Source organism: Acanthaster planci, linkage group LG04 (genome assembly GCF_054643075.1).
Source record: "Acanthaster planci isolate LZ-2023a linkage group LG04, COTS_SCS, whole genome shotgun sequence".
NCBI classification, from domain to species: domain Eukaryota; kingdom Metazoa; phylum Echinodermata; class Asteroidea; order Valvatida; family Acanthasteridae; genus Acanthaster; species Acanthaster planci.
Window position 1 is genome coordinate 13,005,095 of NC_141780.1, and position 27,764 is coordinate 13,032,858.

The following is a 27,764-nucleotide window of genomic DNA, read 5'->3' on the forward strand; positions in this document are numbered from 1 at the left end:
TCTCTTTGTCAAGGTATTCAAGTTGTTACCGTATTAACGAACAAAGTAAGCTGACGACTCTCCCCTATGTGGTTTCTTTGAAAAGTTTCCCAGAGTTGTGTCAATAGTTAGAAACGCTCTATTGCCAAGAACTCTATTTTCCACATGGACTGCTCTGAACCACCGCTGAACTCCAAAAAAAATGGTTGGAGTTTTGGAAATAAAAAAGTACGCCAGTGAACAATAATTTCACAACAAGCGATTCATTTCTGTATTCTCATTCCGTACTAAAAGGTGAGACTTCTTTAATTCTTGTTACATGTATCTGGCTGGCAGAGGTCTCTAGGCTTTATTGTCGCTGTGATAAAATGCATGATGCATTCCATTCATCAATTTTTAAGGAAACTCTACTTTGTGCAAAGTTGAACACAGAACGATAAAAATCCATGAAATGATAACTGAATGTAGTCCAATAAAAGGCACTTCACCACTAGAGAAATGAAGCCAAAAAAATCTTTAACTCGAAATATCAACCTAACGCTGGTAGAACTTGCTTTAGTTAGGCATACAAAACGACATACTGACTTGTAATACATGTATGGTATAAACGAAAACACCATCTAAAATTTGGAATGACAGGAAATAAAAACACACCACAGGGAACACATCAAGACGATGTATTACATTAAAAATGCCTGGCGCAAATCGTGGTTATGTCACATATAGGGGCAGGTTCGAGTGGAGACTATTTTGTCAACCGCTGGTCAATTTTTGCCGAATGCCCTAGACTGATCTAAGGGGACGCCATCACTACGGTGGATTAACTTGTGGCGCGTGCGCATTTGGCAAATCACTGCAACCAGTTGGTCGAAGAGGCAAGTAACGCGCGCGTACGACCTGACCATGAGCGTTGAGCCTCCACATAGTTGGTGGCTTCCAATTCTGGTCATCAGACTAGTCTATGTTGTTTCATTCCGGCTAAACTGGCAAAAGAAATGTGACGTTGACACTAAATGCATTATAAACAGGGCCAGTTATTTCAGTATATCCCATGTGGGCTACGAAAGTTTTGTTGTCACTTGAGTATCCCCAAACTAGACTGAAACAAGAATAGTTGTGGTTGATCTGCAATTCTCCTTTCAATCTGCAGTCAACAGAATTTTGATTGAACGGCATTTTAAAAGTTACTTCTGGTCTACTGCATGTTGGCTCTTAATAATGTAGGACAGCTTTGTTCGACAAAACATGTACATGTAGCTATTAGTGGAAAACATACACCCTTCCTGCGTTTCATGGCAAAAGGCCAAGGTATATATTTTACACTGGCGTATAATTGTCTGCAGTTTCTGGCACTTTTTTCTTCAAACCTTGACTATTTTGTCTTACGTCTCTGGCTCTATACTGTCATGATTCAAGTCCTTTAATTCTTGCTCAAAAGACTGGTGGAGATAAAATTGGAGAGAAGAAGCCCAACTTTAGGAAAATTAATTATTGTGTGCACAAATGCGTCGAGGGCCTAAAACGCCCCAAACACATCCGACGTCAGATACTGGCCGTACTGGCCTTCGATGAAGCCCTCCTCGGCTTCAATCTGCGCGGCTACCCAACAATGCACCTTCTTCTTCCCGGCTTCACTGAAGACCGGCTGCCCTCCAGTTGCTGGCTCTGCCTGCCCGCTGCAAGACTGAGAGTCAGCACTGACGGGTCGGTTGTGGGTTATGGAAATTTGCGAGTCACTTCGTCGGAACTGACCTGGAGATATAAAAAAGTAAGCAACGACTTATTAAACTGCAAAGGGTCATAAAGGAGGAAAATACGGAGAGTTTTGTGACGATTCTGAGACTATAATAATGTAACTATTTCAGAGGGAGTCAGGATATTCAACGTCACACCCAGTTCGGCCTCTGGGGCATTTTGCTGTCCTCATTTGTCACTCTGGTTCACGTCCCGCCTGGTACGAGTGCCGTATGGTTTATTTAGTCCATGCACTGGAAGTTTTCCCCTATCTAAGGCTTCTTGCAATCTGTGAAAATGCATAAATCCGCAGGTCTCTTTAGAGTTCCGAGATCAAATATCTTTAACTCTGATAGAGTCATGATTTTATTACCGAAAGAAAGTCTGTAGAACCACATCCCTGCTCAAATGAGATGATCCAAGTTTGAGTTCCATCCACTCAGCGGCAAAGCAACTCTACTGATCTTTACCTGACCACACCAGTAATAAGTTAATGGCACTGAGAGTACATTAATGTCATTGGCGGTGTATTTACCAATGAGTCCTTTTGCGCCGGTCGACAGTTCCGCCCCGCCGTTCAGGTAGAAGCCCAGGAAGCCGGGCCTGTCCCGATTGGCCGTGTACCGCGCGACCGTGAACTCCACGTCCTTCCTGAGCGAGACAGTGGCCGCTCGCCGGTCCACTTTGACCCCGACCTCCCCGAGGCGGAGGGTGCTCTTGGCGTCCCACAGCATGGTGTGGTTGGCGTTGACGACAATGCGGGCGGGCGTAAACCTAACCTTGACAGTGTACCGGGCGCTGCCGCGCCGCTGCCCGGTGAACACAGCCCCGATCTCGCCGATGTAAGTTTCCTGCTTCTGCACACCGCTCTCCTGGACGAGATTGGTGATTAATTTGCCGTTTATGTACACACCTGCAAAAGAAAAAAGTTATCTTCAATTGTAAGGAAACATAGTCATACATCGACACAAGAATGCCGTTCTGAATAACGACCGATACCCAAATGTGGAGCTCTGCAGAGAACCAAATCTTGGTGATTTTTTTCACTCACTTTCGTCAAGTAAGAGAAAAAAATACTATGATGCCACTCTGACGTCACTTGTAAGAGGGACAGTGACATCGTTTAATCACGATCTATCCGATGTAGACTATGCTAAAGGGGCACATGTAATTTAGGCTGAAAAGTTTGAACTCTGTGGGTAAATGTAGTTTTAGTATCATAAACAACTCTTGCCAACAATGGCTCTGGCAAATGAAAAGGAAGAAAGATTCAAAAACTTGTATATCATACAACACAATAAATGCACGGAAGCTTTAAGAGGTACCCGTGATTCGGGCTTAGAGTGTCCTTACTCGCTGATTCAGGCAACCGTTCATACTTCTGTTTGCAACAAGACATTTGAAACACTAAACCATATAATATTATGATCGCAGCCTTTACAGCAAATGACGTTATTCACAAGTAGGCGATATTGAAATATTGAAGCGAGGTAAACAGTTTAAGTTTGGGAACATAAGAATAGAATGAAAGCAATGACGTAAAGTTCATTACAGATTAATTTAATGTACAATAATGAATAATTTGAAATTTGTAATTTATTAAACATGTATTGTCATGTTTAAAGCAACATTAAAAAAAGTGAGGCGTGGAACCAAAAGTAGTCTGGCACCACCCCATTTGGCAGATTATAAAAGAGATCAGGAAACATGATAGCAATGGCTTCCTTGTGATTAAAGTCTGCCGTGGCTGAACTTTTTCATCGTTTCCTTGTAACTAGAGAGTTCAAAGCAAGGTGACTTAGTGTTAAAACAGACTGGGGTACCTTTAACTCGATCTTTCACTAAACTGATGACGTCACCAGCACCACCGTTGATGTCGAAGCACAGAGACACATGAACTCGAAAGCTCCCTGTTCCACCTACCATGCATAAAACATCAGAAATAATTGAAATTAGAGACAGAATCGAAACACAGTGATTTGATCTCGAGTGTTTCGGAATGGCAGCATGATGTGAGCAAGATAGCCTGCAATCAATCGTATGACATTTTGTAACTTCTACCAGAGAAGTGAAATACTTTTGTTCTGATCCCCCAAGCCACTTACTATGTGAGGATGTTTGGCTTAAACGTGAACGAGTTTTTTATTCTGAACAAAAAGAACTTATGTTGATTCTGGATTTGCTCTAAATTTGGGGATATTTTTGTATTTGACGCCCGTGTTGTTTACTTTGCTCATTGCTTATTGCTTATTTAAATAATAGTGTTGTGTGGCTAAACGTACCATTGGGGATGGGAACAACGTCTGGCACGACCGTCAGAGCCTTACTGAGACTGTCTCTGACGTCGACAGGCAGCTGGCGCTCCCAGACGCTCAGGCCGACCGTGCCGCCCCCACCAGGCGTCCCTGGTCGCCGCTCACTGACTGTCATCCTCGTGTAGGGGTTCAGGAAGGCGTACCGGAGGGACGTGTCGGTGATGTCTTGCTGGATGAACTGGATGACGGGGTTGGGGCTCTTCAAGGTGTCCCGTCTGCGCTCCAGCGACTCGATCATGACGTAGGCCCAGATGCGCTCGATGAGATCGGGTGGGATGGACCGGTCCAGTAAGACTCGAGCTGGCACCTACCGCAACATAGAAGAAAAAAGCCAGATTGCAAATCAACTGATTTATCTTTTAGTCTATATTGTTCGGCCCATCGTAGACTATCCCCTCTGTCTACCAGTTTCCGAGTACAATGTTTTGAATTGTGACATGAGTTTACATTTGCTAAGTCATGAATGAGCTAGGAATGTGGTAACAGCAGTTTTGGAACTCGAAAGCGGGAAAGGGTTAAAAATTGATACTTACAACTGTGTTGCTATCCGCTGCCAACGATACTTCGCTGTCTGCTGTTTTACCGTACATGAACGATCTCAAGACGTGATTGGCCAGCCGATTCTCGTCCAACTTCCCCACAATCACGATCTCCGACCCGTTGAAGTAGTTGGCAAAGAACCTGTTGCTCAGCGTGTTGGGCACCACGCCCTCCGAGTAGTAGAATTGGAGGTCGTAGAGCAGGGGCGTGGCCACCTCATCATAGAAGCCCTGCAGGAGGATGCTGGCGTCCGCCCTCTCCGGTACCCGGCGGGCCACGCCGTAGTTGTTGAGAGCCAGCCGATTGAGGAACGCAAAGTCGGCGTCCTCGCCAAAGGCGATGCAGAAGAGCGAGTAGTCGCCGTTGATAGCGTCTTCGACATTGCGCTCAATCTCGCCCTTATCGACCTCGCCGAAGGTCGGCTCGCCGTCCGTCAACACCACCAACATAGAGATGACTTTTTCCCCGCGCACCTTTTCGCCCTCCCGTCTGAGCATGTTGACCCCTTCAAGTATTGCATCATTGAGGTTCGTGGCTGAATAGGAAAGAAATAAACGTCTCCTTTACCATGCTTTAACTGCCTTCGTGAATAAAGCTTCAATATCGTGTAATACATTCACATTGTACTGGACAATAGAGGATGATATGTCCCTGATTGAGTTTGGTGTCCGATTGGACAACCTGTCGAAAAAAAGGTCAAGTCCACACGAAAGATATATAAGACATCCCTCATAACAGGTAAATACACATCTGCGTTCGTTGACGAAAGGTAAGACCAAATATTCAAACCTGAAGAGGTAAGGAAACTCGGGCTCTAAAGTACTTGAAACAGGATTAACAAAATAACTGAACCCTAGCAGATGTCACAGACAGATGCCGCTTTCACCAACAAAGTTTGGAAATGCCAAGGATGTACGATACACAGCTAGGCTTAACGCTTCCAACTATTAAACCCATCGATAAACGATTGGAATCAATGACCAGCATCAATGCACTGTACCGTCAAACACTTGAAGTTTGTCCACGTACGACTTGGTGTACTCCAGGTTGGCCTCGGAGGCCTCCACCATCCGGTAGCGGTCCAGAAACTCCACCTGGTTGGAGAAGGGCAGGATGTTGAACTTGTCTCCCGGGGAGATCTCGTCCAGGATTGTCTTGAGGGCCGCCTTTACCTGCGCCAGCTTGACGCCCTCCATGGAGCTGCTGATGTCGATGACAAAGATTACGTGCTTGCGGAGCACAGATAGGCCGCTCGGAGAGAAGAACTGAACAAAGTAGTCATTGAGGACCTACAAGGATGAAACAAAGCATACCCAATTAAATAGAAATCAACGATCCAAACGCCAGCAGCAAATTAAGCTTTTAATTAGAACAGTTTAAAAAATGAATCTATGTTTCTTTTATAATGGGTGTCGAGCTGAACCAGGAAAAGGCGTTTTTTCCTTAGAAACGGAGGCTCTTTCGTACTAACCGCTCATCGCTGGTTCACGAACGACCTGGAAACGCAATCTTTGCAATCGCATAGCTATCAACAAAATGAATATTATAAACCTCCAACGGGGTTCTTTTCGACCGATGAAGGGGTGCTTCTGCTCGAGGCGGATAGTTACACGCCTGAATACTCTCTTTCTTCCCACGCCGGAAATGTCAAATGCTAACAAATATTTTACGACATGGATGTTTTGTAATCTTCACTGTATGACAGTCGTAACATGGGCATGATTAAACTGCAATGATATGCAGAAATGAAAATGGTTTGCCAACTCGATAACACCAAGTTCTCTTCAAGTTTTCTTAAATACTAAAGCAGGAAACCTTGGGTGCAGTAACTAAATGCAGCATTGGCCGCGGAAGATTGCTCGAAATAATGGGCCCATCTAACGGTCTGTTTCGTTCAACCTAATAGTAACCAACACCAGACACAGTGGCGTAAATTTGGGGGAATGGGGATGGGGAAAGGTGGGGGGATGTCTTGAAAATAATTTGAAAAGCAAGGGGCGCTATTGACACCACATGACTCTATATAGAGGTCAGTGTTCATGATATTGATGTACATCTGTAATATGTACATGTATTTAGAATGACTATTTAAAAACGTTTTCCTTGTTTGGGTGATATTGAATGCATTTTAGTCATTGGAAGTCTGAAAAATTCTTCACAGTCCGCTTTAACTTTTTGCTCACTACAAAAAAGTGGGAAGGGGATCATTCAATAGCCCACTCCCCACCTCAAACAGTGGGGCGGATAGATACCCCCATCCCCCAAGGGTTTTACCCCCATGTCCGACACTACAGTCATCGTGGATGTAAGAGCTAACCTGAATGTCACCAGCATCGTTGTTGTGGATGACATCATACTCTACTGTGAAATCTCCCATGATGCCGTCCGAACTCAGTAGCTGCTGTTGTTGCCTGGTCGGCTGGTATCTCACCCTCCAGTTGCTGTTACTAAGGCGTGTCATGAGCTGTGGGAGGCGGGCCAGACTGTCACCCAGGGAGCGGTCCGTAACGTAGGCGTCAGCGATATTCACGCCCTGAGGCTCAATGATGTTGACATCTACCCTCAAATCGTCCACAACCTACGACAGAGGATGAAATACACAGCTGCTGGTCTGTTTTGAAAACCATCCCTTAGTAGAATTTAACCTTTTTTCGACTGAGGTTTTGGTGCACTTTTTAACATCACAAAAGTTAAAAAGTTTAAATTTCAGAAATGTTTAAAATACTTAAGAAAAGTTATAACCTTCTGGAAAGAGTATATTTCTGTTTAATGTTCCAATAGTGTATCTGTATTTATGTATTAATCGGTGTTTTGCCTGTTACATGACATTCCCTTCGGAAACTTCTTTTCACTGACCAAATTATTTATTATATTTATTTAGAAGGTAAGAGTAAGTATTTTGTGTGAAGGGAAAATGACCTCGTACAGTTTTGCTTCTACCAGGTATTCTCCATGCATCACCCTGTGTACCATTTATGATATTTATTTTTTTTCCATTATAGTGATGAACGGAAATCAAATCAAATTATCAATGCAAATCGTTAGCATGTCGAGTGTCGTAAATATGTCGTAAACGCCAAATTTCATTGCAGAGAGGAATCCACTTTAAAAACGTATGCATTCTAGGTCAACATTTCCTCATCCACTATCCTCTGCCTTTCCAAATGGTCCATATACAGTAGAATAACATGACAACTGTACATAGAGTGTCCATTCTTGTCACGGCCTTAACAACTTTGAAATAAAAGAATTAAGATGTAGTCATTTAAGAGGCTTGGAGCACCTGCCCGGGGAAGAGGCCCACAACATGCTTGAACATTCCCCGTCGCCTGGGCAAAAGCATCTGGTAGGTGAGTGAGAACTCCGCCAAAGCACCGGGTTCAACCTTCACCGACACAAGAAACACTTTGCTCTCCGGGTCCCTGTGAGAAATCATAGGATGTAAATTGACAAAAAACATCGCCATGCTAATCCACGGTTGTAGAAAATGTTACAATGCCTGTTGACTTTAATGGCATTTAAAACGGAAATTTAATTATTTATTTGCCTGAAATATTGAGATGGATACAGAGAACATCCCAGATAGTGCTTCCTAATCACGTTTTATCCACCCAGGTAAACCAAACATTTCAAAGGTGCTTTCCTTTAGTCCTTGTAGAAAAATCAACTCAAGGAAATGATTTTAAAGATATAAGACTTAGGACATCGAACAAAAAAACGATACACCTGTATATGCAAAAATTAATTTGACAGTCACAATGTAATGAAAAGGACAAACGTATAGGAAGATTTTGCACGCTTGGATTCTCATATTTGGGCTCAACACTCGTGGAGTTCTGAAGAAACTACAGAATATACGCTGCCCCAAATGGTATCAACACGTGGTTTAATTATGACACCATTTTGATGAATAGGAAACCATTACATTCTGAACCAAACTGGTAAGTCCTTCAGACAACTCCTGAGATCCGCTCGTTCCACGAGAGGAGACAGTCCCCGTCCAAAGAAGACTTTATCTACTCCCCACCTTGCCGGACAATCCTACTCATCAGATGACTTACAGCTCACTGATAAAGCCCCCGCCGAGGGACAGTTCCAGGTTACCGCTTTGCAAGGTGACGTTGCGGCTCTTCTGATCTGTGACGCCGTGGAACGTTTTGCCGTCCACGACCCTTGTGGAGGAAACCAGACATTGTTGAAGCATAGAGTGGGGATCACTTGAGATGAACAAACTGATGGTCTATTTCTTGGGCTCTCTTTGTAAACATCCCTCAATTCTCCAAAGGCTCACACTGGCCTAATAGATATAGATTATGGACTGCATGCACGTGCATGCGTTTAATCATACATAGCGTCTTTGAAATTATCGCTAAATGTCGACGGGTTTGCACGTCATCTATTTGCGTCCTGTATTTGAACGCCATTCAAAATAGTTACACTCTGGTTGATTTTAGTAAATTATAAACGGAAGTGCATCCCTTGAATTTCATGGAATCTCGTCTTCTGACAGCGTGTGAATAAATATCCAGACGACCCCCCACTACATGTACCACGACTTTGTTTTTTCCACCCATTTTATGAAACCCTGTTATCCGTAGTGCAATCTATGCATGATATCTATAACCATTTATAACACTGGACACTACCATTATGTATTGCATATACATACAGGGTAAAGTCTGTGATGAATGCCTGCAGGGGAACCTTCTGTTTGAACACGGCCCATCCTGCATTGCTACCCGTGTTCTCCATGGTGGAACTCACGGTAGTTGTGGCAAATCGTAGCACGATCTGGGAGTTGATAGTCAAGCTCTTAGTGTCGATATAGTCCTGAAGATAAAATGAACGGACGTTTTTGTCGACATTTTCGTAACATCAGTCTCCAATCGACTTCAGAAACACAACACATCCCTTACAATGTCCTCGACAAATTAAGCAAAGGCAATAAACGATTAAATATGAGTTAACAAAAAACTAGAGTAAGTGGTTCCTCTTAGATTTATTGTTATCAATTCGTAAATCACTATATTTTATTGATCACTGTGCTGAAAGTTATTGCTAATTAGATGGAGCTCATGGAGTACTTGACCTAGATGACTGGTGTGGGTCACTAAAGATAGCAAAAGGTGTCACAATTTCATACGACTTTAGTCTTTTCAATGTACTTGTATCATACGCACAAAATGGGTGTGGCTACTTACAGAGCTTTCCGTAGCAACATTAAATGGATCCCCGGTGACTAGTGGTTTCACTGCGCAATAAAACAGGTATGCAGTTACCCATTTTATAAGCATTAACTGTAGAAATTTTAAATTGAGGATATGCCTTAGCTAGGCCGACAGTGGCACCAAATGTCATCTGCCAGTTGGGGGTGCGGTGTAAAGGTCGGTTCGTACTACAGGCGAATGTGAAAGCAAAGCCAATTTGATGTCACAAAAAAATTGCAGCAAAATTTCGCTCGAGTCGAAATGTGTTGAACTCTTGCGAATTTGTAGTGCGAATATTTGATCTGACGTCACAATTTCGCGTTTGTGTTCGTTAAGTGTGCGCCAAGCATGAACCGGCCTTCAGTTTGGTTTGCTTCTGAGTCAAAAATTTCCACAATGGAATGAAGATTTTTATACCAAGGAATTCTACTCTGCACATGATTAGTATGTTATAGTCACTGTCTTCTTTCAGTATTTTCGTTCTAGCTGTTACCGTACACCCACCTGGAAGATCTTCCAGTAAGCTTCGTAGTATATCCATGGTAGTGCCTGTGTGTATGACGGAGGGTGGCGGCACGTTGCCCGTCGGCTGATCCCGTCTCGACAAAGACATCGGGGTGAGTGGTGTGACAAAATTGTACCTAATACAAAGCGAGGTGACTGTCACATTGCTATTCGAATAAGTACGGTCGAGGACTTGTTCATTTATGTCTCAACCTAGAGGGGCAATGACAGACCCATGACTTCTTGCAGGAAGCAAGGGCAGATCTAGAACCATTTTTGTGAGGAGGTGGGGGCATAACTGGATCTGGGTGGGGCACGAGTCGATGACAAGTCTATCATAGGTCATTTAGTCTATTGTATGTCCTTTTGGTGATGGACTGGAATACACCTTTGAATGATGAAATGTTGGCCCTCTGTTGTTGCTCTACACTTCTCTGGTACTTACAACAACAGACCTTTCGATGCACTTCCGAAGGTTCATGATCTTATATAGGTTTACTTGTCAACTCTTTATTATAAATCCTAAAGACCGGCCCTGTTCTTAGTTTTTTTTTAAACACTAAATAGGCAGCAAATATCAAGGACAAATGATTTTAGACTCCCTCTAAATGTGCAAGCAAGCTTACACAAGATGAAATTTTCTATGAGCTGATGCTTTGGCGAAAACAAACGCCTTTATGTTTATAATGAAGGAAGTAATCATTTATTTCACTACCTGACAGCAAGAGACGCGATTCTGTCAGCCAGTGCCCGCCGGGTGACAGGATCCTTCGTGATGGCAAACTGGTTAATCAGATCTTGAAAGGTTTTCATGGCCCAGATTCGCTGGACTACGTCCGGTACTGTGTTTTCACTTCTAAGCTCCGGTGCCGTGATCTGAAATGAGATTTTAGCTTCAAAGTCCTCTAAGTTGGTTTTCATCTCTTATTATTGGTGGTCTTCATCCCCAGATGTTGTTATTAGGGTTGACTATGAGACAACTTCTAAATGGAGGACTAGACTAGCCCATTAAAATATCTTTCTCAATACATAAATGGGGCCTTGCATAAGAGGCCTTGTATGACGAGAGGCTGTACTGCAAGCTTTGATCGGTCAAATGTATTTTTACGATAACTTGACAACCTGCAATGTAACCCGAGCTTTCAGCCTGAGGCACCCTATAAGATTCTTTTAAATCTCTTAACACCTTGTGGCAAACCTTGAGTTATTGCCTACCGGTAGTTTTGGTATTTTCCCCTTGTTTTCACAAATGACAATCTCGGTTTTGTTTCATTGTGGAAATCTGTGCAATTTTAGGAAGTTTTTGGTCTATCAAAAGCTCGTGGGCTACTCGGTATTTAAAGTTCTAGTTGATGCCCTACCCTGATATCATGCCGAGAATCTCCTCGATACGGCTGTCCCGTTGCAGTGGTTCCACGCACGTTACCTTCCAGGATGTTGGAGCTTGGATTCTCAAAAAATTTACCGGCAACGGACAACTCTGATCCCTCAAAGTAAAACGGGAAGCTTTGTACAGACAAGTCCTCTGGGTTAAGTACCCCGGGCTCGTAATCCATCTCCACGTTGAAGATGACAGGCCGGGACACCTCGAAGTAGAAGCTCTGCAGCTGCTCGCTGGCGTCGGCTGTCTCGTGAATCCGCCGGGCGTTGCCGCGGTTCTGGAGCCCAAGCTGGACGAGGAGGTCGAATGAGACGTTGCGGCCGAAGCCCAGGCAGAACAAGGCGTGCTCCCCGTTGATGGCCGCGTTGACAGTGCTGATGAGCTCCTCCCGGTCCGTGATCCCGATGGTCGGCTGGCCATCGGATAAGACGTACATCATGGAGAGAATGTTTTCGTCTTCGGCTAGGAATTCAGACTGCAGGTCCAATAGTGCGTCGGCTTGTAAGATTGCCTCAGCCAGATTGGTTTCTATTATGGAAACAAAGATATTTCATGGAATTGTTGGCGACTGCACGGGTAAAACAGTGTATAATTTGAGACCAACATAGACGATTTTTCCTGCACCACTGAGCTCTCTGATATGAAGCTCTCTACCTAAATAAACTGATCTGTAGCCATCACTGCTGTCAGGTGCTCGTAAGGATGTAAGTCCACCGATCCAGTTTTGAATGACTATGCGGATTCTTCCTTCTTCATATAGGAGAGAGTTACGGTAGACTTTATTTCTTGGGGGGGGATTTCCCAAGATTGCTCCATATCTACCCACGCATCCCGAAATTATTCACAAACCAATCAGTTGACTGATTTTCAAACTTGCCTCCCTGTACGATCAAATCATCCACAAATCTCTTGGCTGCGTCGATGTTCCTCCGCGTAGCCGGCACCAGCGCGTTGCGCCTCCAGTACTGCACGCCATCAGAGAAGACCAGAATGTTGAAGCGATCCCTGGGGCCCAGGTCGTCCAGGATGATCTTGAGGGCCTCCTTGACCTGGCGGAGCTTGGTGCCGACCATGGAGGTGCTGATGTCGATGACGAAGACGACATGTTTGGCCGCGTGCTGGTAGCTAATCGGCGAAAAGAAGTGGACAAAGTAGCCGTCTTGCACCTGCGGAAGACATCACCGTTCATTCAGACAACGTGATTGTTATACAGGTATGTAGTTCCATCAGAAACCATCCCTACACAATTATACAGCAGGTGAAATCGAGACCGGCTGTCTAGAGTTTTGCACTAGATTGTGGAACGCCCTCCCTGAGAGCATTGTAACCTGTCTGGGAAATTCAGGCAAACACTGACAAAAGACATTTTTAACTTTGATGTAAGATTCTTCAGAAGCTTAAAGCTATCTCTACAACAACCACCGAACCTAAATGCTACAAATATGCACAGGCTTTGCGTGGTAGACATCTTGCAGGGCGGTTCCTTTGTCCCACAGGGAAACATCCTTTGTGCGTACCAACTGTCTTGTAAGATGGCCACCATGCAGAGCCTTAATACGGGGGAAATACAGCTGCGGATGAGTGTCTTGTTTCGGAACTGTGGGCCTACTTATGGACCAAACCTTTTTTAGGGTTTCGCTTCCCTATATTGGTTTTTCCTTCGATTACTGTTGTGACTCATAAAATTTTCCAGTGTTGTGTCACAGGAGTAGTGCACTGTTGTCACTGCCATTAGTCCGTCTAGAGAACATTTGTTTCATGACGATACCATGAAGTTTAAACTAGTTTTTGAACAGTGTCAGCACAAACTGATGAGTCCTACACCAAATACATCCTAAGTCTTTTGGTCAGTCTGTCCTTTCTGTCCTAGTCACCTCTGTGTAGCTTCCGTCTCTGGTATGAATCACATCGTACTCTAACACAACGTCACCGGCCAGGCCATCAGGCGAGTAGGTCACCTGCTCGTCAGCAGAGGGTGCATATCGCATGTGGGCTCGGTAGTCACTGCTTCGACGAACCTGCGTATCACCACGAATTTCAAAAACAGTGATAACTCGCGACAAAATTATTTAACATAATCAAAGACTGAACGCCTGTCTCAAGAAAAAGCACAATGTGTGTATAGTTAACTGACGATCTCTCTATTTCCTCATAATAATATTTTTTTATTAAAAAAGTTTCAAAACATTTCCAAACATTTAAAAACAGTATACTCGGCATTAAACCTTTCAAGGCTTTCCTTGGTATTTTCTTAAATACCTATTGGCTCAGTCCAAAAAGAAATGTACCTGTTTCCAAAATCCTAATATTGTTTTACAAAAACCAGGTAAAAGGAATTTAATGCAGCCGTCATTAAATTATCAAGGTCTTATGCACAAAACACAAGGAGCAATATAGGTGAACATTACATTGAGAGAGGAACAGATATCACCTGGTACGTATTTTTTAGTTGAATTTGCACTCATTGAAATGATACTGAAGCCGACAATTTTACTCCTTTTTAGGATTGTGAAGACGGGAAGGTCCTCTAAGAACAAAAGAATGAAAAACTCACTCTCAAAAAGAGTGAGTCCCTCATACATAGAATCAAAAAGAGTGAAAACTACCCAAACAGAATAAAAAAAACAACTCTAAAAAGATGAAAATCACTCTATCACTCACTTAGGATTGTGAAAACGGGAAGGTCCTCTAAGAACAAAAGAATGAAAAACTCACTCTCTAAAAGAGTGGGTCCCTCATACATAGAATCGAAAAAAGTGAAAACTACCCCAACAGAATGGAAAAAAACAACTCTGAAAGGATGAAAATCACTCTAAAAGAGAAACCATATAAAGGAAAACTCTTTTCCAATGTGCTTTATATGGCTCCTCGGCAAAGTGGAAATCTTACTCTTTTGGAGTGGTTTACACCCTTCCTCAGAGCAGCTTTTACTCTTTTTAGAGTGGTTTTCACTCCATAGGAGTGGTTTTTTAAAGGAAAAAAGAGCAAAAAAGAGAAGAACTCACTCTCAAAAAGAGTGAGTTCTTCTCTTTTTTGCATTTAGAGGTGTGGTCCCGCAACAAACACCCAGAGATCCCACAACAATTCCACGGTGCAAGGGGACTGGCTCCCGTGTTTCCCGAGTTCGACGGCTGAAGACTTCTCAATTATCGGCCTTTTTATGATTATTTTTCGCCAAGTTCTTTTGCAGAACACTCCGGAATGTAATCCCTATGTAAATGACTCCTTAATGATAACGAAGGAGAAGGAATTCAGAGATGATACAATAGGTAGTTTTACCCGAAGGGTCTGTTCCTGACCCTCTGACGTACGCGGGTCGTATTTGAGAGAAATATCACCGATTCCTTGAGGTTCGGTGACATAGATGTCAACTTGGAAGTCATCCACAACCTAATGAAAATCAAAGCAGGAAAGATGTTTATTTCCCCATAAACTACTTCAAATCTACTTTTTTTTGAAGGTGGTGCGTAATTGCATTGCACAGTCCTCTCCTTTCTGAGATCATTTGAAGATTCCAATAATGTCTATTACACCAGAAGGTTGTGTTGAAGAGCACCTCTAAGGAAAACATATTTTCTCTTATTTTAATCCTTTGTGCATGCCAAACAATGCATGTAGCCACTGTTTGGCATGCACAAGGTTTATCCACTACGAACACAGGGCGAGGGTTCCCCTCGTTTTCTCCTCAATGACGCAATCTACGTTCAGAATTCACATCTTGGTATGAACAGGAAAAAGCCCATTTTAGCTCGTTACACTTGAGCTCTGAAGACAAATGACACTGCGTTCGAATTGGATGCTTCCATATTTATTGAACAGATAAACCAGAGAAAACATGTTTTCCTTACAGGTGCTCTTTAATTTCATGTCAATTCTTATTTGTAAGATAATGGCAATTTTGCCACCGATATTCATTATCAAAAGGGTAAATTGACAAGAGTGTATTGGCAAGTTGCATGAATTTAATTTCAGGTAAATGATGTTGCGAAAGGTTATTGTCAAATTGATAGATGGACTGACCAATTGACACTGCGCTCACCTGGCCTGGCCAAAGATTGATACGATGTTGAAAGAGACCACGCCTCCTCTCCAGAAGCTCATCATAGGTTAGCTCAAAGGTCACGGTGGACTGAGGGGCCACACCCAGGACTTGCATGGTAAAGGTATCTTTGGTGGAATCCCTGCCAAGTGGGTATGGTTAATACAGGCAAAAGTAAGTTATTCGTTGTAAATAGATTTGCTCTCGTTAGTACACTATACCTTGGGTTTCTCTAAGTGATGTTTTAATATCGCAAGGTAACGGCTAAGAGACTCTGTAGACATTTTCGATCGATGGCTAACGATGTTCAAGCTGTTGTGAATACCAAATTCACGTTTCACACTGATTTAATGAACAATTCAACTGGACGTGCCTGGACGACCGGTACGTCGTTGCATTGGTGCTTTGCTGAAAAACAAAAGGATGATTTAGGCCCTACTTCGGAACATTTTTTTCTCTCTAAAAATATATCGGAGTCTGGATTATAACTTACCGTCTAGTAACCAGTGCTATTTGTTGGCCACTCGAGGGAAATAGCCGCTGCCATTCCGTGCTACGGATGTCACCAACTCGACCAGTATAGGTCCGCCCATCTACAGTCCTGTACATTCAATTCACACAACTCAACTAAATCTTACACCTGTGATAAGTCCATATATTCCATGGAGAAAAATCTGAAAAGTTATGTGAACTCATCAATTAAGTTGTATCACCCCATCATTCCATCCAATTTGACTTACATTTTCCTTAAAACCTTGGTAAAAATTTTACTCGATTCATAAACAAGCATTTCAAGGACAGCGTCATGCATCTTGTGCGAGAGAAGATAAACAAATCCATATGATTTTTTCCTAGAGTAACGTGTCAGTCATCCAAAAGTACACACGGTGATCTTCTGTATGCATGAAGCTGTTAGGAGTCCTAAACTGATCTTTCCTGCGACTTACAGGGAGAAGCCCGAGATGAAAGCCCCAGGCGGAATGTGGAGCGTGAAGGGCACGTCTTGCCGGTCGGTTGCACGGTTGGTTACCGCACCGTTCAGAGTGGTCCTGGCATACCGGTCAGTGATGAAGGAGTTGATGTGCAAACGCTTGAGATCGAACACAATATCAGGCTCCTGAGGAGTAAAAGAAACGAAACAATTACCGATGGGAATGGGAGATAACTCGATCAACAGGCCCAGCTACGACCAATGATTTTTCGCCCGTTTTATCACTCTGCAAAAGTAGTTGCATGAGATTACTTGAGCGTTAAGGTCTGAGATAGGGAGGGCATACCGTATGTCAGAGAAGGAGTTTTACGATTGGCCATTTATGTGTAAACAAGAAACAATGAAAAATGTGCATAAAGTCATTCCTCAATTTGATCTTGAAAGGGGAGGTTCCGCCCATACGGTAATGAACAATGCATTTCAGGCTACAGACCTCTTCAATTCCCTGACAAAATAATGACAACGACCCAACACATGCAGGCTTGTGCATGTACACATAAACTCCTCATAACTTACGGTACTGGCCAATTTGCACACTCACGTAAGTACATATCCTGCCTCCGATACCGTACGTGCGTCCCTGGCTCGGCTCTTCGTAGGCAGTACCCCTAATGCCCCATTGAAGGCTCAGCGGTACCGCGGCAGTGCCGCCCCGCCGGTTGCCGCCCGTTGTGGGCGGTGTATCCACGAACGTCATGGACATCAGCGGCGTCAGGAGGTTGTACTTTTCCGACAGCTCCAGCGTCCTATCGATGATCCGCCGCTGCTCGTCGGGATCGTCAGATACCGTGTACTGGTTGAAGAGCTGGGCAAGGGTGATGAATGCGGCCGTGCGTTCGGCAGATTCTGGTGGGACGTAGGCAGAGTTGGCGAAATAATCCCTCTAGAAGCAAGCGAGACCCCGATTGAAGTTAGTTGATTATTTCAATGAAATTACCCCAAATCACACTGAAACTGAGTGATGTTCACGAGAAAGATCGTTTAAAAATCCAACGCACTGTAAAATTCACCATATTGAAACAATGCAATGAAACTGAGCTTTAATGCCCAAATTTCTGGGTGAATCAACCCTCTTGTAAAACGACTGCATGATATAACAATGACGTAACGAATCGCAAGAAGGACTAATCATGCACCAGACAATGCCAATGTCTGGTCCATGCGTTGGTTACATTGCTTTGTTTTTGTTCTCTTGAGAGTTGTCTCTAAACAAAAAGGGATTGGACTTAAGAGAAAGCAATCTTAAATTATATTTATTATTTTTCAATTATTTGAAATAAAGTTTTCTGTAGTATTCGAATATAAAGTGGAATTTGAAGCATTTATAGCGTTTGTAGACCTTCATTCAAATAAATCCCTCTCAAAACCGTATCAAAATAAAGTACTGGGACGCAAGACATTGAATCTTTTCTAACCTATGAATCTGTCGAGTTCGATTCTCACCTAATGGGCATAAGATGTGACTTTAACTTTGCTGTGGTCATATAAAGTGCAGAATATTACCTGTGTTCATTCCACCCAGAACGATATTATCCTTGACTTCAAACTTTAACTGTATTTTTCCTAACTAGTTTATGTTTCCATTGGCTTAAAAGAGAAAACTTCCGGTTTCAAGTTTCCAGTTTCTTCGAGCACTTTCAACTTACGTTTGTGATCGGCACATACTCCTCAATGGTTCTCTCTCCCGTGGAGCTGATGGCCGTGACTCTGATGGGCAGATTGGAGGCTAGGAGGTCGGCCAGACGACCGCTGATTGCAAACTCGGACCCGTCGAAATAGTTCTGGAAGAAGGTCCTCGTCAGCGACTCACGGTCGACAATGTTGCCGAGGTACTCGATGGCGACATTTACTAGCAAGGGTGTGGCAACTTCGTCGTAAACCCCTACGAAATAAGCAGATTAGACACTGGCACTCAAAAGCTCACTACGGCACTTCTCAAAATAACACCACGAAGATTAACAGAATTGAAGTCTGCCGATTAAATCTGAAAACGAGGACTTCAGACTTCAAGACAAGACGATTCTTATCATACATTAATTCTTTCAGTTAGTAACCTTTGCCTCATAATTCCGACCATAATCTACTTACCGATGAGTTGCCGCGACACGGCTGAATTCTGGAAGATCTTTCGGGCCACGCCACTGTTTTCTAGGGCCAGGCGAGCGAGAAAGTCGAACTTCACCTCGGTCCCGAACCCCAGCGTCACCACGGAGCATCGTCCCTGGTTGCTCTGCCGGACGTTCCGCTCAATGGTGCGCAGGTCTGTCACGCCCCTGGACGGCACTCCGTCCGTCAGCACGAAGAGGATGCAGACACCTGGGTTGTCGGCCGAGACCGGTTCCATAGCGCCGGCCAAGCGGAGCTCGTTCAGCCCCTCGATCATGGCGTCGTTCAAATTGGTACCTGGAATACATGTCGGGTGAAGGGAACTATTCAATATTCAGATATTGTGGATATTGCCGTGTCCGTCTTTGGACCACGATCTATGCACTAAGATTGAATCTCGACAACTAAAGAGGCTTACGGAGAATTATGCCAACCATTTTGGATCAAGCCATAGGCCTATCAATCTTTCAGAGTTGTCATCATATCGAGCAAAGAAGTAACGCGAATCAAGAGCCCCTTCAGAAAATGTGTTTGCATATTTTTTCAACTGGATCACACGACTAAAGCATCTTTATCAACTCAACATTCTTTGCTTTCACAGCGGCTGCTTTCAAGAGCCCAAGACATCGTCAAGGAAGTAGATTTCCTCTTGATCATATAAAAGTAATGTAATATCATCCGCTATCTTGCAAATTTATGTCGGTAGTGTAAAAGCCGTCATTTTGTGGTTTCCAGTGGGTTATTCTTACCCTTTAAATCCGTCAAGGATCGAACGTGGTCTTTTGCCAGGTTGATATTCCACGCGGATGCTGAGACCATCTGATCTTCACGCCAATAATAAACCTGGGAAATAATCAAATCACTGTAGGCAATAGACATGTAACTCTGCCAGAGTCAAATCACTGTAGGCAATAGACATGTAACTCTGCCAGATTGAAATCACTGAAGGCAATAGACATGTAACTAACTCTGCCAGAGTCAAATCACTTCAGGCAATGGACAGAACTCTGCCAGATTTTAGCCCGGCGTCTTCAACATTTACTCACACGGTCACAAGCATTATTCAGTGAGAAAGAATTCTGAGCATCCTTCACCTTTTAAAGCCAGCAAAATAATTCATCGACAAGGGTATGTCTATAAGTTTTTAATTAGGTGTCGTGACTTCTTTCTTTTTAACCCTCCAAGAGCAAGGGGCGAATTTTTTTCTGATACTGCCGCAGAGCATTTTGTTTTTTCGCGAGCCAAACCCTCGGGACTTTTTTCACTCACATCTGACAGTTATTGTTGGTGAAAATGGGACACACACTTCTCACACAGTGACCATTTGTGACCATCCGAGCCTCACAGGTCGGCAAAAAGTAAGCCTACCTTTTTTTACTGATATGTGTGGGCTGGCACGCGTGTGGCCTTCAACTTCAACTGACCCGGCCGTAAACAATGAAGCCATTAGTCGCCTTGAGTTGAAAGTTCACATTTGTGCCATTGATGAGTGTCATAATATGAAAGCCCAGTTTTAAAAATATCTGGCATTGGACAGGTGAGTTCTTGGAGAGGTGGTATCCGCCCTTCACTGCGCCATGGTCCAAAGTAACTCCATTTTTTTAGATTTTAAGCCAGAGAGATATTTAAGTTCTTGAGCCCTCTTCTCCATGAATGACTTTTTGTGCATCTGTAGATACGCCCTTGTTTATGCATGAGTACTTGCATTTGAGTTAATCTCCCGAATTTTGATGTAATTTCGAGAGCTTACATTGTGTTGGCTGTCGGAGCACAGACACTTTTAGTAAAAACACACATGCACGTATTGCCTAAGATACCCCACTGTGTAATCGCGGAAGATTTCTTCCATGAGTGGTCAGTGGTCCTTTAACCTCACCTCATCGGAAAAGGTAATGATATTGAAGCGATCGTCGGATCGCATCTGATCCAGGATGACCAGCAAGGCCTCCTTGGTTTGATTCAGTTTTCGGCCGAACATTGAGGCGCTGACGTCGATAACAAACGCCACTGACTTGCGGATGGGGCCAAGACCTCCAGGGGAGAAATGATGAACGAAGACATCATTGGACGTCTGTCAGAAAACGTAAAATATGGGAAGTAACCCTTGGTGACGAACTACACTGCACTGGGTAATACTGATATATTTTACAAAAAAGGAACAAAATCTGCTTCCTGGTGTAAATATTCAAATAAAGCCTCCGAGTAAGCTGTATTGTTACCAATTTATAACAAGCATGGAATACATAATAAATTACCTGAACCTGGCCTACACCGAAGTCGTGTTGAATATCGTATCGTATAATGAAATCCCCATTGATTCCAGATGACGAACCACTAGCGATGGTCTGCTGCTGCTGCGACGTGGGGAGGAACTCTAGGATGACACGCGTCTGTCCAATCCTCCTGATGTAATCATCCAAGGAAGTGTAGGAACTCGTTCCGCTCAAAATCCCACCGCTGACACCAGATCCACCCCCGGCAGTCAGCAGGATGCCCGACTCGACTTTCGTAATGCCTTGAGGCTCTGTGATGTAGGCTTTGATGCTGAAGTCTCTCACAATCTTCCAAACAATTGACACAATAAAAGGATAAAACATCTCTTAACCCGAAGAGGCCAACATTGAATGAACTTTTTCCGAGATATACTCAAAGGTTTCAAACAACACAATTGAAACTGGACGAATTTAGCAGTAAATCAAGTCAGGGCAACCTCCTCGCATTCATTATGCCACAGACTCAGTCCTCATTATAACAAAGGATGGAAATGTCCACGGTCTCGTCAGACCTGCTGTTTATGAACTAAACGATAATTTTTGGGGTGTTTATTTGTTGACAAAGAGATGAGAACCTTTGTGCTAGCAGAAATATGATCTTCCGAGATTTTACTAGTTTAATTCAACTCAATATGCCTTTTGTTTTGTGATATATGGTTCCGATATCCCTTTTTGTACCTGTTGTGGATTGAGACTTATTTTCTGCGTATACCAGCCTTGGACCCTCTCAAGGAGCTCCTGGTAGTTCAACATAACGCTGATCGTGTCTCTTGGCGCCACGCTGACAGACACCATGAATGTGTTTCTATTTGGATCGCTGTAAAAAAGCAAAGGGCACATTTTTAACATAGGTATAAAATGCTACATTACTACATAAACTATAGCTTTTTTTACTCGAACTCCATTTGACACAAAACAAAGTATAAGTTAAAATCTTAGCAATGTTGCTCAATTTTGCAGATTTGAGGCTGTAAAAAATCAGTTTCATAGACTGAATTTGATACGACTCTTAAAATTAAAACAGCTTTAAACCGGGGGGGCTCTAGAAGCCTATATAGACAATACTCACAGAGCAGTGATTCGTCCGGTGGAAAGGCTGCCAGACGAATCCAAGGTGTTCTCTTCTCCATCGCACTTATCCCTAACTCTGCCATAGTATGTCACCCCATTAACTTCCCTGTAGTTTCGGATTTTATAAGCAATACTGTGAAACTAAACTTTACTGTCAAAAAAGTATTTTCTTAAGTGACAGACAAGCCGTCATGGAATAAATCACATAATTACAAAATCCGTAAATTGGCCGTATTTCATTTTCCCCCGCTGTTCGCTTGTTATTTCTGAGTTTGAGTTTTTAAAGTGTGGCTGCAATTATTTTTTTCTAAGACACATTTTTTGCAGTTCTGTACTCTCCTTCAACACATGCCAACCCTTTTGCACTCTGATTTGATTAAATGCATTCAAAAAGACAATCTTTGAACACTAAAAATCCTCCGTGCTTTTCTGGACAACTGAGGGCGCTGTTGTTGTGACGTCATCCAGGAAAAGACATAGTTCTGTGAAAAGTTTTTTTTTTAGTAAATTTGTGAACAGATAATTTACACACTGAAACATTTCCGAGAAAGTACATAAGCAACAATGAATCGGCAAAACAGAAAAACTTTAGTCGAGCAAAATCAACAGCACTTTATTGTGCAAAAAAAACAATGAAACACTAAGGCCTCCTGGGATGACATCACAGTTTTGTTCATAAATATTGAAATACCATTAGCATAAAAAACAAATAAAGCAATGAAATATCCTTTGAAACGGTAAAACAAAAGTTGAAAATAAGGTTAACTGCATTGGACACAATGGTGCATTTTGAAGATTTATACTAAAACAAACAGATTGCAGATACACTTTAAATTAGAACCAAGCTTTCAAGAGCGGACGTGACCTTCTGAACTATTTAAAAGTCAGAGGGTTACTTACAGTGAGAAGTTTGCGATGAACGCGTTCAGTGGCAATTGCAAGACGAAGTTGAGCGATTGGTAAGACGACGCACGGTTTCGGATGCGGCTGGTGATGGTGGTGCTGGCGAACCGCACAGCTATCTTACTCTCCACTTGGAATTGTTCAATTTCGTTCCTGTTCTATCGATCACAAGAAATTACAGAAACGTAATATTATCGATCGCTCAATAATACTGTATTTATTGTAAACCTTGTTTGTACGACTGTCACAAATGTCATTCGTTAAATTTGTTGTTTGTGGTCGAAGGAAATTTCAATGCATGGTTGAGATTCATTAGAGTTTGAGTTTTATTCAAAGCTTTGAAACATTACTCAATTATTGCGAAAAGCAAGATACTCACGAATATTGATTGCCTTTTGACGCGTGCGTGATTGCTCGGCATCTGTGTTTCGGAATAAGAAAAAGTGAGGTCTGGAATTAGCTGCAATGTTTTATGCACTAAATATGCACAAAGTGGACCTGAGAATCTGTTCGTAGCCAGTGTTTGACCGACGAGAAGCGGGCTTCAGGGATGTTAGGAAGTTTCTTCTCCTGTTTTTCTGACATTTGTTTACAGAACTTATGTAAGTTTGAATGATAGGAAAACTCTAAGTAAATGCAAAGACAATTGCGCTGCAGGACTATGAAGCTTGAGCCTTACATCTGTGGACTTCTGCATACCTGCATAACGTGCTTGCGACTCGTCTTGACGGAGGAAGTGAACTGAGTCTACAGTTCCGTATTTCGGGGTATCTTAATTACCAAGGTTTGCCACGGAAATCGGCGTGCGTCCCCCGCTGTATCGTTTATTTTCGGTCGTGAAAAAGTGAGTGTATGGCCATGTGACGTTATTTTGTTCACTCGCTGATTAATGGCAAGGAAAGACATTTCATTTTTATGGCAAGCAGTTTCCTCAGCGTGTCTACAAAAAGATCTGTAACGATGAATAGGTACAAGAAAAACGGAAAAGGAGGCAGTGGTGTTATGGTGCACTGCAGTCTTCAGTTCAAGAAAAATCCACGAGTGTGTGAATTTGAATCCTACTTTGGGATCAATGCTTGGTGCCTCTTCACCAAACCCTCCTTCTCAGAAATAACGTTTTACTGCAGGTCTATACATTTAACGGTACATTAACGTTTCTCTTAATACGCCCTGTGGCTGACACTGGCTCACGTGTAGGGGTAAACGCAAGCCTTTTTTTACTGTGATAAGAAACATTTCTGACAGAGATATGCTCAGTGCGATTGGGATGACACGAGCCTAGGTTCCTATTTTCGGGAGTCCTTATGAGAAAACCTACTTTTGTCTAGATTGCCCAACTGATAACATTGCCCTGTTTTTTAAATTGTTGGGTACACTTTTTCAATAAATAAAGTGTGCCAGGATTAGCTGGAAGCCCCGTAGATGGAGGATATTATCATATTTACGGCATTTTGAGTCTCTTGTAATGTTGCACGAATTTCGGCAGTGCAAATTCAACGGTGATGCTGCCAGTGCACGGAGAAAAGCGTGAAATCACTGTTCGTCTTAACCTTTCACGACCTTCAAAAAGCTACGTATATTTGCCATAATTTTCCGTCCATAATTTTCGCATGAAAGTCAGGAGCCCTTTATTCCGTCCTAATTGCGACTGCCATAGCCATCGTGAAAGATTCTAACCATGATTTTTCTCTGTATACAAACCCCTCCATGTTTGCTTTCCTGGTAAAAGAAGCAGTTATCCCTTTCGAAGTGCTTCTATTCCGCATAATGTGCTGCAACCTTGCGTATCCACGGGGCACCCGGAAAGCCAACAAAAATATTTCCACTTTGGCTATGTGACACAGGCACACACAAACACAACAGTGGCACTTTAAACAGTTCTTTAGCCAAGATATTGTCGTGGGTGCTACTCCAGATAGCGTGATGGGGAGTTGCTTTGAACGAAATCTATTGACTGGCACGAACTCTGATGCACGCATTGTTAGCTGCAGAAGGTCCAAGGGCAAAGTTGTTCAGGGGAGCTTTCGAAAAACAAACAAATGGAGACTGTTATATACAATTCTTCTTTTGCAAAAGCACCTTGAATTCACTGCGTGCTTTCGCTGACAGAAGGCCACCAAATGCCCTTTCTGGGAACTTAGAGTGGTTGATACGTTTTCGAAAATAAGCACATATGAGAAAATAATTGCGAAACCATTTGGAACACTGGCAAAAACGATCTGATAACAATGCAATAGTTTAATACTGTTAACTCAAATTACCAAACTGGACAATTTTTGAGTGTTCAAATAAATTAACGTTTTCAGAAATGTCTTTTGAATCACAGCAATACATCCAATAAGATTTTAGACCCACTATCTACTTGCAATAATCCAAAAACAAAGCTCTTATGGACTCATAGGTGTCTTATTAGCGATAATTGGCTATATTGAACTATTTTACATGTCATCCCCTGGCCAGTAATTATTTAATATTAACAAACGGCACAAACACATAACAGTGAGCTGCTTTGAAATTGGTGACGATTTCAAATCGTATTTTAATAGGCCTACAATTGGAAGAAGAAAAAGCATCGAGTTAAACAAAACAGGCCTATTTACTCTCAGAATTTGAGTGAATGTAGCTAATCTGAAACTGAAATATCCAGGAGAGAACAAGTTTATTCACCATAATTTGTTTGATCATAATAGACCTAATAGTGATTTCTGAATACAAATTACCAAAAGGTACAGCCAATCAGTGTGGCTATCAATCGCTGACGTGTAAACAAGTCTAGCCTCAGTACCAATAAGGAATAAATCATTTGATTGCACGGGGCTGTTCTGTTTCCAAGCCAACATTAACCAACATGTACTGGCCTTCGCTGGGCAGTTGAAACTGATGTGAAATCAATCAATTGCGTCACTTCTCGATGCTCAGTCACGCTGGAAATTACTTAAAACCACCTGCAATGATATTTTTTTGGAGAACAGCCGCACGAAATACAGTGATTTATTACTTCATGCCATAAAGTCCGCGTCAAGTTGATGTGATGTGTATCACAGACACGCTTGGATAAAGTTTGATGTTCTTTAACGGATATTTTTCGCCAGTTCCTAGTGGTAGAAACAAAAATCATGATCGTTCTCAGAAACCAAAACATGACATACTATGACCCTGGAAGTAAATACTGATGTGCTGGCATTTTTGTGCGAATTTTCATTTGGTCGGTTTTGTGTGCAGTTCATTCAGTCGAGTAGACAGAGTTTCCATCCCAGTGATGTCTTTTCCAAACTCTCTGCCTACAAACAGTTTAGAACTTTCACCTAGTATCCATTGAGAGTACGTGATTCAGTGAAACTTCACTGATTGGAAATGGAGAATTAGTGAAGGATTCCCCATTCTTACGACCGAAAGTGTTAATGCATTTGACAAACTACACAGAGGAAACCAACTTGGGGGTCGAAAATACATTTTAAACAATTAGATCTTTGGGTTTACTAACAGTATTACTCTTAGTCGTGAACGGTAACACACCTCCTTTTGCTTGGAGTTTCTTGAAGCTTCTACGATCCAATCTTCTGAGGCAAAGGCAGACTGTATCCCCGACAGCATATGCGATACCACAACCAGTCCAAGAATCACTGGTGTTGGTGACGGCAACATCTTTATCATAACCGTTGCGTTCAGGCAGAGTATGATCCTCCGCAGCCCAGTAAGTGTATAAACGACCTAAACTCCACCTATGCTGAAAAAAGGCTTGCTCACGGCAGAAGTGGAAATGTCTGAGAATGGCACTGTTGTGATCAGTGGAGGTGCTTCACGGTGGGTCGCCAGAGTGCATTATGAACTCTTAACTTTGGCCGCGTGGTGACTGCGGGGGGTGGAGTGGTTGCACTGGTCACGTTTACAGTGCGTCTCTTTAATGGCGCCTGGAGTCTACCTTTCAAGGAATCCGATTCCAGAAGCTGATAGGTGCCAGTGTATGGTTCGGGGAAGAGCTATGAGCTTGATGGTTCTGTGGAGTGAAATAATTAAGCCGGGCTGTTTTAATCAATTTGTTATGAGTCTAGTCATTTTATTTATTATTTTGCAAGTAATTAAAAGATTACAATGAGTAAAATGATATTGGAATTATTCTTAGGACACAAAAAGAGGACATAAACTCAATGCCCCTGCTGGATTGGTGAAAATTGAACTAAATCCTTATCGAGAAGCTTTCTTATAGCATGACTAAGTAAACACAAGTAGATCACAGTACAGACTAAACTACCAGAGTACTTAAACAAGTAAACCGCCGGAGGTGCACCCTTGAGATAATAACACCAAATATCACAAATATAGGAAAAAGATAATAAGCCATAGGACATTGCACAAAAGAGCTAAAAGGCTCCCTTGAAAAGAAAGAAAAAAATATAACCCAACTCATCCATACAAAGAAACTAGTTAGACAATTACCCCTTGATCTAAACCTGGTGTGAGTCAGCTAGTGAACCAACAGACTTCAAGCTTCTAGCCATCAGACATAAGAGAAACTGAATGTAACAAAATAAAACAGAGCTGTCAAGACAAGTCAAAGCGATCAAGCCCATGTACGGATGAAAAGAATGCTCCATGGAGAAAAAAAATAAAGGGGGATTATGGGATGTTATTCAAAGTTAGCAGCTCGCAAATTCATTTTCTGCAAGATTGCAACAATACACATGCCTGAACACATATTTTATATGTGATTTTGGATAACT

General features: G+C 42.6%; 1 protein-coding gene across 1 annotated transcript; it reads right to left on the minus strand.

Annotated features, from left to right (window-relative positions):
* Positions 1-241: 241 nt before the first annotated feature.
* LOC110988530 (uncharacterized) lies at positions 242-26,949 on the minus strand. The gene is made up of 31 exons (XM_022252138.2): positions 26,560-26,949; positions 23,423-23,464; positions 23,041-23,201; positions 22,139-22,246; positions 21,748-21,886; positions 21,052-21,357; positions 20,673-20,867; positions 19,546-19,639; positions 18,779-19,093; positions 18,337-18,572; positions 17,232-17,573; positions 16,647-16,816; positions 16,193-16,300; positions 15,700-15,841; positions 14,940-15,050; positions 13,535-13,678; positions 12,538-12,826; positions 11,641-12,188; positions 10,995-11,155; positions 10,280-10,416; positions 9,770-9,819; positions 9,238-9,398; positions 8,630-8,740; positions 7,852-7,990; positions 6,886-7,146; positions 5,569-5,857; positions 4,562-5,103; positions 3,996-4,335; positions 3,537-3,632; positions 2,249-2,626; positions 242-1,731 (listed from the first exon to the last, which is right to left on the minus strand). The coding sequence occupies exons 1-31, from the start codon at positions 26,695-26,697 to the stop codon at positions 1,496-1,498; spliced, it is 6,489 nt and encodes a 2,162-aa protein (XP_022107830.2). The 5' UTR covers positions 26,698-26,949; the 3' UTR covers positions 242-1,495.
* Between the last annotated feature and the right edge of the window lie 815 nt (positions 26,950-27,764).